This window comes from Eubalaena glacialis, chromosome 8, assembly GCF_028564815.1.
Source record: "Eubalaena glacialis isolate mEubGla1 chromosome 8, mEubGla1.1.hap2.+ XY, whole genome shotgun sequence".
NCBI classification, from domain to species: Eukaryota; Metazoa; Chordata; class Mammalia; order Artiodactyla; family Balaenidae; genus Eubalaena; species Eubalaena glacialis.
The window spans coordinates 113,206,452-113,222,151 of record NC_083723.1 but is presented as its reverse complement, the minus strand read 5'-3'; the positions used below and the strand labels follow the sequence as shown (position 1 = coordinate 113,222,151).

The 15,700-nt window shown below is 42.7% G+C and overlaps 1 protein-coding gene across 1 annotated transcript in view; it reads left to right on the top strand.

Annotated features, from left to right (window-relative positions):
* The window catches only part of CREB3L2 (cAMP responsive element binding protein 3 like 2), a 124,025-nt gene that overhangs the window by 70,211 nt on the left and 38,114 nt on the right, over positions 1 to 15,700 (top strand). Inside the window, exon 3 of the mRNA XM_061198773.1 lies at positions 4,842 to 5,058. Coding sequence (XP_061054756.1) covers positions 4,842 to 5,058 — 217 coding nt within the window. The remainder of the gene's footprint in view (positions 1 to 4,841; positions 5,059 to 15,700) is intronic.

Here is a 15,700-nt window from a genome sequence, read left to right as displayed (position 1 = left end):
ATTCATGTCATGAGATAGAGGTTTAACCTCGACAGGAAGTTTCTTCCAACCGGAGAGTCTGTGATGTGGCTTTGAACCCTTTGGCAGAACCACGCTCAAAGGGCAAGAAAATATTTCTGTTCTCATTGCTGATGCCCCGTGGAAGTGATACCAGGAGCCTCTCCATCTAACAAACCCCTGACACATTTCTACACTTCGAATGTGAAGACTGTGTGTTCATAATGGATGAGTGGATGGGCTGTCAGTGAGTCTGTCTTTTGTTTTTTAAAATCCAGTCTCTACTACATGTCAGCTTTAGAGGCTGACTTAAATGATGGAGCATTCCGTGGTAGAAAGTGCATGGGCTTTGGAACTGGCTAGCCTTGGGATGGAATATTAATTCAGTTATGCAACTCCAACCTTAGGCAACGTACGTAACCACCCTGAGCCCCAGTTTTCTCATCTATACATGGAGATATGCCTACCTTATAGCAAGGCACTTAGCTCATTTTCTGAAAATCTAATATGTCAAACACTAAGTCCATCAGATGAGCCTACCACCTGATCCTATCAACATCTTCATTAATGATCAGCATCAGCATCATGTTTTCATCCTGGTTAGAACTTCTCCAAGCCGTTGGGTTGTAAAGCTCGGATGCTTCTTTCCTAGGAGAAATAATGTTGGGAAAGTTCGGTCAATTTGCAATAAGAGGATCTGTGTTCAAGGCCAAGCTCAAACAGTAGGTGACTGAGACCTCGGACAGTGGGTTTAAAGCCAACTTCCCAGGACTGTTGTGAACATTGGTTGAGGGGAAAGCTGTGAAAGTATTATAAACCCATAAAGCTTGATGAAACTCTTAGGCAGAATGGTAAAATGCTATTATGCCATGTCTTTGAAAGAATTCAACTGACATTTCATAGCCCTTGAACTACTACACGAGTAGTCCTTTGCTAAAGTGTTTGTAGGCAGAAAGCCTCCCTCTTTGAGGCTCACTTTGCTCCTTTCTCTGGTCTTCGGCCTCCAAGACCATATGCCCCTCTCTCACTGGCATTAAAGATGGTCTGATTCTGGCCTGGTTCCTGCACAGGCAGTGGGAGCTTGACCTGTCTGCTGAGCCCCAGAGCCCATAGCTGCCAAGGAGACCCAGCTGGAGCTAATGTGCTGGGCTGAGTCACAGCGTCTGGTTGGGACAAGTTGGGCGTATCTTTGGGACCCCAAAGACACACAAGTGTCTCTCTGGGACCTTCTCAGTGCTCACCACTTTGCTGAGTTCCTCGGTGTGGGTGGTGGTTAAGCACAGTTTCTCCCTTCTTCTGAGGAGCTTCTTTTTCCAGAGGGAAGGTTGTCATAATGCACTTGGTAACAACCATGAGTTCTTCAGGACTCCCTGTCATTTAGTACTAAATTGGTGACATGATAATCACTACAAAATCCAAAGTAAGGGGAGGTCAGGGATGGTTAGCAGAGTTAGAGAAGGTTTATTATTGGTTATCCAGGGGATGTTCATGAAAACATTCATTAGTACTGCTCAGGAGAAAGAAAACGGTGTCAGCAGAGTAGCCCAGCCTGGCCAACTTCCATGGGAAAGCACCGGCCATCAAAGAGAGCCTCACCTCAGGATTCCAGAGGCTTAGATGGGCCAGCATAGCTGGCAAGGGCTGACACTGCAGCACAGGGACAGAATTGTGGCTTGGGAATGCAGGGATTGTGAGTTCAAGTCTTGCTTTTGCATTTTACATTGTGGCATTTATTTCTCTTCTTGTTTCCTTAATTTTGGTCTTGAAAGGAATTCCATCAAACGCTTGCAGAATATTCACCCTCAGGTAACCAGTAAATTTGTCTTTGGGGAGCCGCTTAGGGAATCAGACCCTGGCTTCAGGTTATCAGAGAGTCAGGAAACCTGCATCCTAGTCTTAGCCTTGAAGCTGTTCCACTCCTTGCCATGCAAAGTCTGGTCCATGGGCCAGCAGCATTACCTGGGAGCTGATTAGTAATGCAGAATCTCAGGCCCACCTAGATTTATGAATCAACATCTATGCCTTAAGATCCCCAGGTGATTCATATGCACATAAAAGTTTGAAAAACACTGGTCTAGATGATCAGCTCAAGTAAGGCAGGGTTTTTTCTGTCTTCTTCTTTATTATTTTATATCCACAGGACCTATCTAAAGTTTAGCACATGATGGCTGCAAAATCCATGAATCTTTCTCTGACCTTGAGCATGTCCAAACTTCTAGGGACTTTGTAAACTTCCAGTGACATTGTAAACTTCCAGGGACTTAATTGTAAAGTGGTGTAGGGAGAGAGGTGGTGAGTGGAGATGGGGTCAACCTTCAATGGTTGAAAAACTGACGTGAACATTAGAATCACAGGTGGTAGTGGTGGTTTTTATATGGTTGTCTTTGACCTACTAAGTCAAAAGCTCTGAAGATGGGTCATAGGATTTGTATGTTTTAAAATTTCCCTTTATGTTCAATAATGTTTATTACAATAGCATATATAAAAAAGTCTTTAAATGTGCCTCAAGAGGAAGTGGATAAGTACAATGTAATACAATTCAGAAATTTAACTGAATGGAATAGAGCTACACATGTAAATATGAATAAACCTAAAAAATTTTTTGCGAGAAGAAACTTGCAGAGGAGGTGTGAAGTATGGTGCTGTTTATTTAAAGTTAAAAAAGTCCATATGTTTGTAATAGAAACATACTTATGTAGTAGAAGTGTAAAGTCCTAGATGGGAAAAATAAACACCAAGTTCAGGGTAGTAGTTAACTCTGAGAGGACAGAAGGGGATTGGATAGGAGCTTCATGTTTTATTTTTTAAAAAGGAAAGAAAGAGTAATGAAAAAAAGTTGCAGTAGCAATGTGGAAAAATAAGATTTTTTTAAAAAAGGAATCAATACATAATTATTCATGGTTCTATTCTCTCTAATTTTTCTGAATGCTTGAAATATTCCATTATAAAACAACTAAAACAAAATTCTTCTGGTGATTGTGATACAGACAGTTGGCATTTGGGAATTCTTGCCTTAGATGCTTCTAAGGACCTTTCAGTTCTAAATATGTTTGTATACAGAGAACCCTCTCCCAACCACCCTCTCTTGTTCTCATAGATGACCCATGCCTGTTAGGATGTGCCCAAGGCCTGTGGCTTCTCTGCATTCTGTCCTGATGAGATGCAGCCATTTCTCATGTTTGTGCTGTTGGTGAAACCCAGCAATCTAACTCTGCTTTAAGGACCTAGCCTACAAGGCCTCCTCTCTGTTGTCTGCTTCTCTCCTTTACAAAAGCAGAAGTTCTGCCCTACAACTATCCTAATATTAGAGCTCTAACCTTAGGGTCACCACCTGCCCCCCCTTCCCCAAGCTACATTCATTTTCATAACACCTTCACTGACACTTCAGTTCAATGGTAGGACTTAGTTGCCCTGCAAATCCCAAGAGTTTTCATTGTCTACCCCAAGTATCACCATTTGCAATCAGTTCTCTTATTGCTGTACCTGCTTTCCTAACTTCCTTTCTATACCAGAGGTGTCCCTAAAGTTTAATCAATAAGGATGACACCTGTTGGTCTGTGACTCAGGGAACATTAAGAAGGTAGAAGTGGCTCTAACAGCTGGTATCAAGTGAAATTTTAAATTAAATTATATTATAATTATTTTTAATATACTCTACTGCAGTAGTTCTAAAGGGTGATCTTCCCCTTACCCCCGCCCCCCCCCACCCCCCGCCGCCCCGGCCAAGGGACATTTGACAGTGGCTGGAGACATTTTTGGTTTTCACAACTAGGGGAGTGCTCCTGGCATGTAGTAAGTAGAGACCAGGAATGCTGCTAAACATCCTACAATGCACAGAACAACCCTGCCCCCCATAACAAAGAATCACCCATCTAAAATGTCAGTAGTGCTGAGGTTGAGAAACCCAGCTCTACAGACCCTCATATCATGAACATCCCCCTATCAGTGAGGGAGAGTGGATGGGGCTACAGTCCTTTAGTGTGGGACCATGGAATGAGGGATATAGGACTCCCTGTGAATATATGTATACACCATTTCTGTATCATTGTCATGGCATGGCGGGGGGCTAGGGAGGTGGTGCTGTTGGAGATGGAAGATGAGAAGAGATTAGGGAAAAACTAGAAAGGGACAAAGTCCAGGTAGTTGAGAGAATAGAGGGAAGCTGCCTCTGATGCCTTTGAACTTGGCACTTGGCTATAAATAACACTTTCATGCTTCAAAAATACAAGATAGCTTATTTTAAAATATTCCCAATACAAAATGTGGTGGATAGTTCCAGTGATGGCCCTGAGTGAGTCATGCCATCCTGTTTACACTTGCCTGCGATGTGATTTTCCAGTTCCTCTGGTCAAGAGGTGGTGTCTATTCTCCCATCCCATGAATCTGGGCTGGCGTTGTCACTTGCCTTGACCTGAAGAATGTGGAGGGAGTGATGATGTGTGCCCTCTGAGGCCATGCAGCTTTGGTTTTCTCCCTCTGGGAACATCTCTACCATCCTATGAGGACTCCCAGCCTGCTAGAGCCTCTTTGAGAAAAAGGCCCAGGCGTCCAGTGTCCCAGCCCAGCCCCCACCAGCCTTCCAGCTCACTGTGCCTCTGTCAGTGAACCCAGGTGAAATCAGCACATCCACCCAGCCAACCCACAGAGTAGTGAGAGGTAATAACTCTTGGCTGTTGTAAGCCACTACTCTTTGGGGTGGTTTGCTACACAGCAACAGATAACTGGACGTTGTGTATAAGGGACTTCATCTGAAGCAGTGGATGATATTTTTGCTTTAGAACATGTGTGTAACTATCAGATCATGGTTAAGAGAAACTGAGTCCTTCCTCCTTTGTTTCTTGTAGCACTTCTCAGAGCTGCTGGATGAGTTTTCCCAGAACGTCTTGGGCCAGCTCCTGAACGACCCTTTCCTCTCAGAGAAGAGTGTGTCGATGGAGGTAGAGCCGTCCCCAACGTCCCCGGCGCCTCTCATTCAGGCCGAGCACAGCTACTCCCTGTGTGAGGAGCCTCGGGCCCAGTCACCGTTCGCCCACGTCACCGCCAGTGACAGCTTCAATGATGGTAAACCCAGAGCAGGGGCAACAGCTGGGACCTTGGCACCTTTGGCTCTGACCTCCTTGAGGGTGTGGAGTGTGTGTGATCATTAGCGCCCCCTTCAGCCACATACCCGCTGTGTGTGGCCTTGTGCTTGGGCCATGGGGAAATGCAAAGAGGCACAGAATACCTCTCTCTACCTGAGACTGTGTGCTCTGGGAATTTGCTAGAGCTGAATGGTACTAATTGCTTTCTCTGACCCTGTGGACTGGGCAGCAAAGCATCCTTTTGCAAATCAGGTTGGCCTATCTGGTTGATAATTCCGGTACATCCATTGTTTCAGAGGTCATGCCATTTTTTTTTCTGAGAAATCATTTTTATGACCATTCTTTCTGTAAACACTTCTTGGGCATCCTCTTAAACTATTTTCAGCATGTTTCATTGACCCCATGTATAGGAAGTCTTGGCTAGCATTCCTAAGACTTTTTGCATTGGTTACCCTTTCATGTCCATTATCAATGCCATTAGTATGGTATGTGTTAAAGGTTTAGTTTTCCTGGCCTTAGAGATGTTCAGATGTTTTGACTATTAATCCATAGGCCTTTAATTGGTATAGGCTGTATGTATACTTTTAAAATTTAATTTTCTATGTTTGTTTATAGAAGTATAATCAGCTATTTTAGTATCTTGAGTTAAGTTTTGAAAACTATATTCTGCAATACTAGTTTGACATATGCTCTCTTCTCCCAGGAGGATGACAAGAGTGGGGGATGGTCACTAACTTGATGTCCTCTGGCTTGACCTGGATGTCCCCCTCCCTTCCTATACCACTGTACACATGGCAACATCTTGTGAAGTGGCTACCTACAGAACAAGCTCCCTCCTGCTTCTTTGGGTCAAAGGCAAATGCTTCCTATCAACTTCACAAATAGGCTATTAGCTTTGTGGAGGAATCCCTCCTCCAGTTGGGGTTCTTAGGTCTACTACTGGCCTCTAAAAGAACCAACTCTGGGATCAGTAAAACATCATATCTTGGGACAGAGAATGCTCTAGGTTTTTTCTTTCCCATCTCAGATCTGTTCTTCCTTTGATTAGAGGTTTGCTGACCAGCAGCCCAGGAAATCTAGCCGTATATCCTCAGTGAAGGGAAGGCCCCGCATCTGTGGGTGGATTCTTTCTTGATTGCACCCTCTGGAGCCTTAACTGTATTCTCAGATTTTTCCTGACAAGAGGTCAGATGCATGATGATTTAATCCCTCCTCTTTGTGGTTTGTCCACTTTCTCTACCTCAAATCAGGAGAACAGGGTGAGGGGAAGACTCCTGGGAAGGAAGGGAAGAAGTAGAGCTAAAATAATTTGAGAATGTGGAGCTGTTGTGAGGGTAAAATGAGATGATGTGTTTAAAGAACTTAGGACAGTGCCCACCACACAGCATTTCAGTAAATCAGTGTTTCCTCTTTCATCTTCTGTTGTTGTAGAGTTGTTATTGTTCTTCTTCCTGATCCCCTTCTTTTCCTCCTTCTCCTGCTTCTGTTTCTCTGCTTCTCCTCCTTTTTGTCTTTCTTCTCCCCTCTTCTGTTCTCCATCTTCCTTCCCCCTCAATTTCTTATTAAATCACTTCCAGGAATGACCTCAGTTCAAATGCAGGAATATGGTCTCTGTTATGACTACATACTCCTCATTTTATCGTTACACAGAGGACCACTGTAAGGAGTCCGCCTTCTTCTGGGTTTTAGCTTAGATAAATTCATGCAGTCCCTGCCTTAGTTGTTTTATTTTTACAGTGGACTCTAGCACTAGATGAAAGGTTGGACTAAATTGACCTTTAAGATTTGTTTCCAATCCTGAGGTTCTGTATGGGTATGCTTTCTGTTTAACATTTGTATCTGCCTTTGCTCATGGTTTTCCCTGTATTCTCTTTACTGCTTTGCCTCTGCTATTCCTACAATTCCTTTGATGTCTCTATTTCAAGCCCTACTTCCTTTGTGGAAGTCATTTCTAATACCTCTTGTATTAGTTATCTACTGCTGTGTAACAGATCTCCCAAAATTTGTGGCTTAAAGCAATAGTAATCATTCATTACCTCTCATGATTTCTGTGGATCAGGAATTCAGGACTGGCTCACTTAGGTGGTTCTATTTGTTGACTGAAAAAAAAATGCACAACCTAAAAGTTGAGAATTATGTTTTTTTATTCGGCGGAATTTCTGAGGACTTAAGCCTGGGAAGCAGCTTCTCAGATAGCTCTGAGGGACTGCTCGGAAGAGGTGAGGGAGGAGCCGGGATATATAGGAGTTTTTGCAACAAAAATCAGGTAGTCAGAACATCAAAAGATTACTGTTAATTAAAAAAAAACAGACATCTCAAGTTAGTGAATTTAGCATTTTTCTCTGTATAGGAAGATGCAAGTGTCTGGGCTCATTGAAATCATTTCTCTGATATGCACCTTAACTATCTAAGGCCAGTATCTTGTTCTTTCCCATCCTGAATCCCCTCAGGGTGCACAGTTGAGGACAGATGCAGTGGCTGAGGGCTTGATGGCTACAACATCCTTTGTTTGCTGATATGGCAGGTGGCATTCTTTGTCCACATGGTTCAGGATCTCTCATGAGGTTGAAATCGGATGTTGGCTGAGGCTGCAGTTATCTGAAGACTTTTCCAGGATTAGAAGATCTACTTCTAAGGTGGTTCCATTACATAGCTGGCAAGTTGATGCTGGTGAATCAGTTCCTCTCCATGGCGCTGCTTGAGTATCACCACAGCATGGGAGCTGGCTTCCCAAAGAGTGAGGGATACGTTGGTGGTGTAGTGGTGAGCACAGGTGCCTTCCAAAGAGTGAGAGAGCCAAGACACCAAGGCAGGAGCTAAAATACTTTTTCTGACCCAGCTGTGGAAGTTATTCTGTCAGTCACACAGGGGAGTCCTGATTCCTTGTGTCTGGGGACCATACAAGGATGGGAATGCCAGAAAAACAGGATCACTGGGGGGATGTCTTAGAAGCTGACCACCACACTTCTTCTCATAGTGATGTCTGTAAACTGGCTTCTTCCATGTCTGAACTCCTTTATCACATGTTATCAGTGCCTTACAGTGTAGCCATTCATTCTCCTAGTGGTTCTTGAGTTGTTAAGGGAGAAGGTATAGGAGACTGAATGAAGCATGTTCCCAGCCTTTGGTGATACATCAGGGGAGACACCTGCTCTGCGTGCCCCATCACTGTGCAGACACACTGGGCTGCAGGTATTTGATCAGGTTACATTTTCCTGGCTTCTAGCAGTTGTCTTGTACAGGATCAAGCATGGTGCCAAGTAGAGGTAAGTATTTTACAGGTGCTTTGTGATTCATTTTAAAAATTTATTCCTTAGCTATTCACTGAGCACCTACTTTGTGCTTAATCTGCCACCGACTTTCCTAAGCATTGGGGGATAAAGACTGAACACAATTTATAAAGATCTCTGCTTCATGGAGTTTATATTCTAGGATATGAGGGGGGAATAGGAAATAAGAAAAAGTAAAGAAGTAAACTATATATATGTATTCGATGGTGATCAGTGATATACAGAAAAATAAATCGGAAAAAGAATAGGGAGATGTTGGAGGAGGGGGGAGTTTCTTAATCCATTCAAGTTGCCATAACAAAATACCACAGACTGGGTGACTTATAAACAACAGAAATATATTTCTCACAGTTCTGGAGGCCGGAAGTCTGAGATCAGGGTGCCAGCATGGTTGGGGGAGAGCCTTCTCTGGTTGCAGACTTCTCATTGTGTTCTTACATGGTGGAAGGGCCTGGGGAGCTCTGTGGGGTCTCTTTTATAAGGACACTAATTTCATTACAGAGGACTTCACCCTCATGACCTAATCACCTCCCCAAGGCCCCACCTCCTATTACCATCACTTTGGGCATTAGAATTTCAGCATATGAATTTGGGAGGACACAAACATTCAAACCATAGCAGTGGGAGAGTTGAGATTTTAAATAGGATAGACAGGGAAGGCCTTTCTTTGAAGGTAGTATTTGAGCAAAGATCAGCAGATGAGGGAAAGAACTAGGTGTATGTCTAAGAGGCTTCTAGGCAGAGGAAACGGCAAGTGCAGAGGCCCTGTGTCAGGAGTGCGATAACAATATAGCAATACCTATATTGTATTTAGTTATCATCTGTGGAGCTAGTCAGCCGTTCAGCAGCCTTGTTTCTAGACTATGCAGATTAGAGCTGGCCTAAACAATCTGGGCAACTTTCCCCTTCAATTCCGTGTTTGTTGAATACCTACTGTGTGTCAAGCACTGTCGTAGATACTTGTGAGACAACGATGGTAAAACTTACACCCAGACTCTAGGGAAAATGCCTTGTACCCCAATACTTGATCAGACCGAATATGAGCAGTGTCCCAAGAGGAAAAGAAACTAGAAGTTCAGAAGACAGAGCGTACGCCCAGTGAAGATCACAGGAAGAATTGCATGAACAAGGCAGAATTTCGTTTGGGCCCTAAAGCGTTGAGAAGAGTTGAAACAGTGGTGATGGTTGGAGGGAAGCACATAGTGGGCAGAGGGCTAGAACACTGATTCTTCTAAACCAAGACCCCGACTAAAATGATTGCAAATAAGCAGGTTTCCAAAAGTTGAGGGTCCCTTTCTCTTCCCGATAACACTATTTCTTTGCTTTTTAATGCTAATCAGTATAAATGCAGCATAAAGGAACTCATGGGTGCCACCTATACTGATAGCTTAGTGTGGGGAGAAATGATCAGTCAATCTTTTCCAGGAAGCTTTCTTATCATTAGACCAAAGCACGCACCATTCAGTTCCCCCCATCTGGCCCCTTCTTCTGTTTAGAGGTGCTATACTGCTGTGCACAAAGAATGCGTCGCTTGCAGTATCCTATCGATAAACAAAAGATGTTGTGGTCATCAAGCCATCAGCCAGACTGTGCACCCCGAGGGGATTCAGTATGGAAAAAAGCAGGATCCTGGCCCTGCTAGATGGTTCTGGTGCATATCAAAGGAATGATTTCATTGAGCCCAGACTCTTGCATCTTCCCATACAGAGAAAAATGCTAAATTCATTTCCTTGAGGTGTATGGTTTTCTTTAATAAACAGTAATCTTTTGATGTTCCGACTACCTGGTTTTTGTTGCAAAAAGTCCTGTGTATCCCGGCTCCTCCCTCACCTCTTCGGAGCAGTCCCTCAGAGCTCTCGGAGAGGCTCTTTTCCAGGCTTAAGTCCTCAGAAAGTCCGCCAAATAAAACATGATTCTCAACTTTTAGGTGGTGCAACTTTTTAAGTCAACACTGCAATAGGCCATGCTGGTAATTTGCTGAGAATAGGTACAGTGGGTCAGATATATTTTGAAAAGAGTTTCTGATCCACAGTTCATCTTTGTTAAGTACCAGTTTCTCTCTGAGTAAAAGCTTTCTATGCCAGCTTTTTTTTCTAGCCACACAGCATGCAGGATCTTAGTTTCCCAACCAGGGATCGAACCCGTGCCCGCTGCAGTGGAAGCACGGACTCTTAACCACTGGACCACCAGGGAAGTCCCAGCAAAAGCACTTTTATAAGTAGGGGATAATGAACATGGATAGAAACCATTTGGGATGTGTGAAATCAAAGGTAGGCAGTGTGCATGAATGGGTGAGGAACTTGCCCAGGAAAGCTTTGCCGAGTTCCTGGCTTCAACTGTTTTTCTGTGGATATACAAATGTTTGGGAACAGAATTATTTGATTCATTTGAACCCCAATTTGCATCCGCCTTAAGGGAGGATTAATTCACAAAGATCCCTCTGGAGTCAGTGCTCTCTTAAGCAGATTGCCTTCCTGATCGAGGAGGATGATAGTTCTTTAGGCAACGCATAAATAGGCAGCATTTAAAAATTGCTGTTTGCATTAAATTTAATATTCTTCATCTGTTGCATTGTCTAAACAGCTTAAGCAAAACTAAGAATTCTTGTTTCTAGTGATGGATAGTATTTCATTATATCTCGGAAAGCCAATGATTCCAATCTTCTTGTCCAGTTTTACTGAGATTAAACAATTCTTCTGTAATTGCTTCCAAGCCTGAAACAAAGTGATAAGCTAAACAGTTCAAGTACAGATGCTCTCTCAGTTTATTGGATTTCTCTCTTTTTTTTCCTCCCTCTTACTCCCTTTTCCCCTCTCTCTTTCTCTTTCCCACCATCATCCTTCTTTCTTTCCCTTCTTCCTTCCTTCCTTGTTCTTTCTTTGCTCACTCTTTCTTTTCCCTCTTCCTCCCTCCTTGAACCCCAGGCCAACTATATTGGGCAAATGTAGGTGTTCTTATCCCGTTAGTGTATCATGTTCTTCAGATGGACTGTAGACCCCTAAAATTATATGCAAAATTTTGGGCTGTCAACATTTGTCAATTTTTCTGCTGAGAACATTTATAACTTTTTTTAGATCCTCAAAAGAGTCTGTGACCAAAAGAAGGTTGAGAAACACTAGTCTAAGATTACACAGGAGTCATCTGTCTTCAGGGCTGAATTTGACTGTAGACTTCTCTGAAACACTTGAGTTAAAGAACTTCACATCGTTTGGCAACCACAGGAGCCAGTCCTAGGAATGTGGGCTCAACCTTCAGAACCACCAGAAATACATCCTACATTCAGCTCATTCATTTCTGCCCATGATTAAGGCTGCTAAGCAGGGTTTTCTGTTCTTTAAAAAAAAAAAAGTAAAGAGATTATAAAGAGATAAGCAGAAGCTTCCAAGTAGATTGAAGAATAAAAAGCTTATATGTGAATGACCAAGTCTTGCACCTCACCACCTGGAGGGTATCTTCATGAGTTACTCTAGTTTGGTCATGTTCCTTTGTAATTAAATTGGGATGCTAGGTATTCATTTGCTTTGTTAGTTAATTTCAGTCTTCTTCCTAAAGAAGAAACTTAGTAGTGCTGGATGAAGTCTGTTCAGAGAGAACTAGACATGGCCCCTATCCTCCAAGATGATGTAAGAACCAAGTTAGAAATATATAGAATATCAACAGACTCAGCATAAAATATACTAATACAGAAGTGATCTACTGGCACCATGCACAAGTCAAGGTAACTTTATTTTGGGTGGAATAAAGGACTGTAATTGTGGCTCTTCCAGGTCCAGAGAGGGTGGGACCAGCACATAAATAATAATCATCTTCCTTCAGGTTAGCCTGGTTAGACTTCTAGAGTGAGTAGGGCAAGTGATGGCTGGGTACACTGGCTTAGTGTGGATATCCTAAGTTTAAGGAGCTGTTTTCATAGGTGGGAATGAAAACAATAGTCTGTGAGCTAAACATGAACAGATGCTGCTGGTATGAGGTAGCCTGATGGAAGGCGGAGACTCAGCATTTGATGGGAAACAAGGCCTTAGGAAAGTGGGATGGTGTTTTTTGTGGAGACTAGAAGAAGAAAATGATGTCTCGTGGCTGATGATGCCAGAGCAGGGAAGGTGTGCATGGATATAGCAATGCAGGGAGAAAAAATGGAAAGGCATGTACCATCCATGGCAAAGAAAAAATGGATTTTGAAAGGATTAGCTGAAACCCAGAGCAGGATTAGCATACCATCGGGTATGCTGAATAAAGGGTAGAGATGAGTCATGGGTGACTTAGGTTTCCTGTTTGCAGTGGGAAGACCTCTTGATGTTGAAATGTTCCAAGGCCGTGGGACCTGGGAAAGAAAGTCACAGAGAGATGATAAATAGCTGTATCTTCATCACATTTGATTAGAGCTGTGGGTCTGAGCTGACAAGAGCATGGGTCTGAGCTGTCTTAGAGGGGTAGATTCTAGGGTAAAAAAAAGGCAGATGTGTCTGTCATCTACCTACAGAGAGTAGCTGGGTCCCCTAACTTGGATGCGCTACAGAAAGAACCTGATGTGCTTGGGGTGGACAAGCAGGGTAACAGCCTTCCTTTCCGAGTCCGGAGCCTGGGCTAGTGGTGCATGCTTTTTTGCTATTCATCATCCTTTTGAGATTACCTTTTATTTTCTTTTTCTAACAGGTTAAGAAAATAATGATGCTTTCCCCCCTTTTAGAAGTGAAATAATGACTTCTTCGTTTGCCTGGCCATTGCAATGCTAGAATGGTATAAGAAAGCAATATGTCCAGGTATCTAGCGTTAAACTTACTCTATTCATGAGTAAGAGTCATTAATTTTCATGAAGGAAAAGCAATGTACACACAAGGGTTTTTTGCGTGTATATACTAAGTAAATCTCTTGAAATCAGTCATTTGCTCCACAGATATTTATTCAATGAATACTTTAAACACAGTATCCTATGGGAAGACCTGAGATGCCAAATGCAGAACACGGATGGAGTATAGCGATTCATCTCTGGAATCAATTTGCCTGAATTGGAATCTGGGCTCTGCCACTTACTAATGGTGTGATCTTGGGCAAGTGGCTCAACTCTTGTGTTTCTTTCCTGATCTTTAAAATGGGAATAATAGTAATAATACTTAACCTTGTGCTGTTGTTGGGGGGAGTAAATGAGTTAGTATGTATTAAGCATTTATAACAGTGCCTGGCAATTAGTAAACACTAAATACATATTAGCTCTTGTTATTATTGCCTTATGTAAATTACCACATAATTAAATACATAGTTTATCAACTGGCCACAATATGAACACCAGAGTAAGGGAAAGAGGTTCTGTAAGCACAAGCATGTAAGAAAGCATGGAGTGAGGGAGGTGTCCGAGAGAAATCGCATCAATCACAGAAACCTGTGTAAATACGTGAAGACATTTAGAACGGTGCCTGGCACACAGTGAGCTCTCAGAACATTTTAGCTATTATTTGCTGGTGTTAAACTGGAATTCTTAACCTCAGGTACATTGGATTAGGAGTCCATATAAACAAAGGTGAGAAGTATAGAAAGAACCAATATTGTACCTTTTGTAGTGGCTAATTATGCCAAAATAACATTAATTGAAGAATACTCACTTTTGGCTAGAGATCTGTTTCATCATTGATCTCTTGCAAAGCAGTATGCTAGAGGGGCCAGGAGCAGGGCTGTGGGTCTGGTTTGCCTGGGTGTGGATCCCAGGTTGGCCGTATACCAGCTGGGTAACGTAGGGTGAGGGAGTTAATCTCTTAGTGTCCTTGTCTATAAAATGAGGGTAATCATAGTACATGCCTTCCAGGGTCACTCTTAAGATTAAATTAATTAATATATATCTAAAGCACTTGGAATAATGCTTAGCATGTAGTAAACACTCACAGTTCGGTGTTTGCTATTTTCACTATTTTCAACACTTCTTCATGCCACTCACCACTGGAGGTGATTTCAGGGTCCAGGCACTCAGGGAGGGGACCCTGGGTGGGCAGGCGCCTACCTTCTGTCTGGACATGCAGTGGGCTACAGCTTAATATGATTCTGACATATTCAACTGCATTCCTTCCCCTCTCCCAGCCTCCAGAACCCAGCCTTAGCATTTTCCTTTAAGAGATGTTTACATCAAAAATCGGCCAAGATTTGCCAGCTCCTTTGAAATTTTTCAAAGGGCAAACACAGTTATCAAATGCTGAAGGATTTAGATGAGGCATACTTCTTTAATTTACAAAAATTTCCTTTTTACTTTAGACATATTATATAAATAGCTAATGGGTACATATATGTGTATATCATATAAGTGGTATTTGTCCTATGTGATTTCTCTTTTTAAAAGTACACAGACACACCATATATACATATGTATATGTGTGTATGTGTATATATATATAAAACACACACATATAAGACATATTTATAAAGATACTACCTGCTCCCAATTTAGAGTTTAATCTCTTTTTTTCCCTTCCCAGGAATCAGTATCTATTCAGTGCCCTTATTTATGCAGCACATATGGAAATGATTGAGGACCTGCATTTTGGTGTTGCCTCTATGTTGGCTTTGGTTTGTGGGGTTTTTAGCTGCTATCTTGGTAATCTCAGCATCTAGCCCCATTGCTCATAGCTGCTCCATTTCATCCTTGGATATGAAGGACTCATCGCCACGAGACAGTGGCTTGTTTTTATTTTCTTGCTGACAGCTAAGTGGTGATGCTGAGGAAATTTGCCAGTCGAGTTTGACCTTTGATGGGAAGCTGTTTATTTTATTTCATTTTTTATTTTTTTTTAAAGTTATTTTATTTATTTACTTTTGGCTGCATTGGGTATTTGTTGCTGCGCGCGGGCTTTCTCTAGTTGCGGCGAGCCGGGGCTACTCTTTGTTGCGGTACGCGGGCCTCTCCTGCTGCGGAGCATGGGCTCTATGTGCGCGGGCTTCAGTAGTTGTGGCACGTGGGCTCAGCAGTTGTGGCTCGTGGGCTCTAGAGCGCAGGCTCAGTAGCTGTGGCACATGGGCCTGGTTGCTCTGTGGCATATGGGATCTTCCCAGACCAGGGCTCCAACCCATGTTCCCTGCATTGGCAGGCAGACTCTTAACCACTGCGCCACCAGGGAAGCCCAGGAAGCTGTTTAAATAAAATCAGATGATACGTTGGTTGTGCTTCTTACTCCCCGCAATGCACTACTGACCTTATTGGGTGATGTTTTCCTTCTGAAATGAAACTTAAAAGGCATATAGACACAATTTACGAAAAATAATTTTTCACTCACTATCTGAGCTTCAAGTATTAGAAATCGGACAGTATATAGAGTGTATACTGAGTCTTGTTTTTATAGTTTTATCAATAAC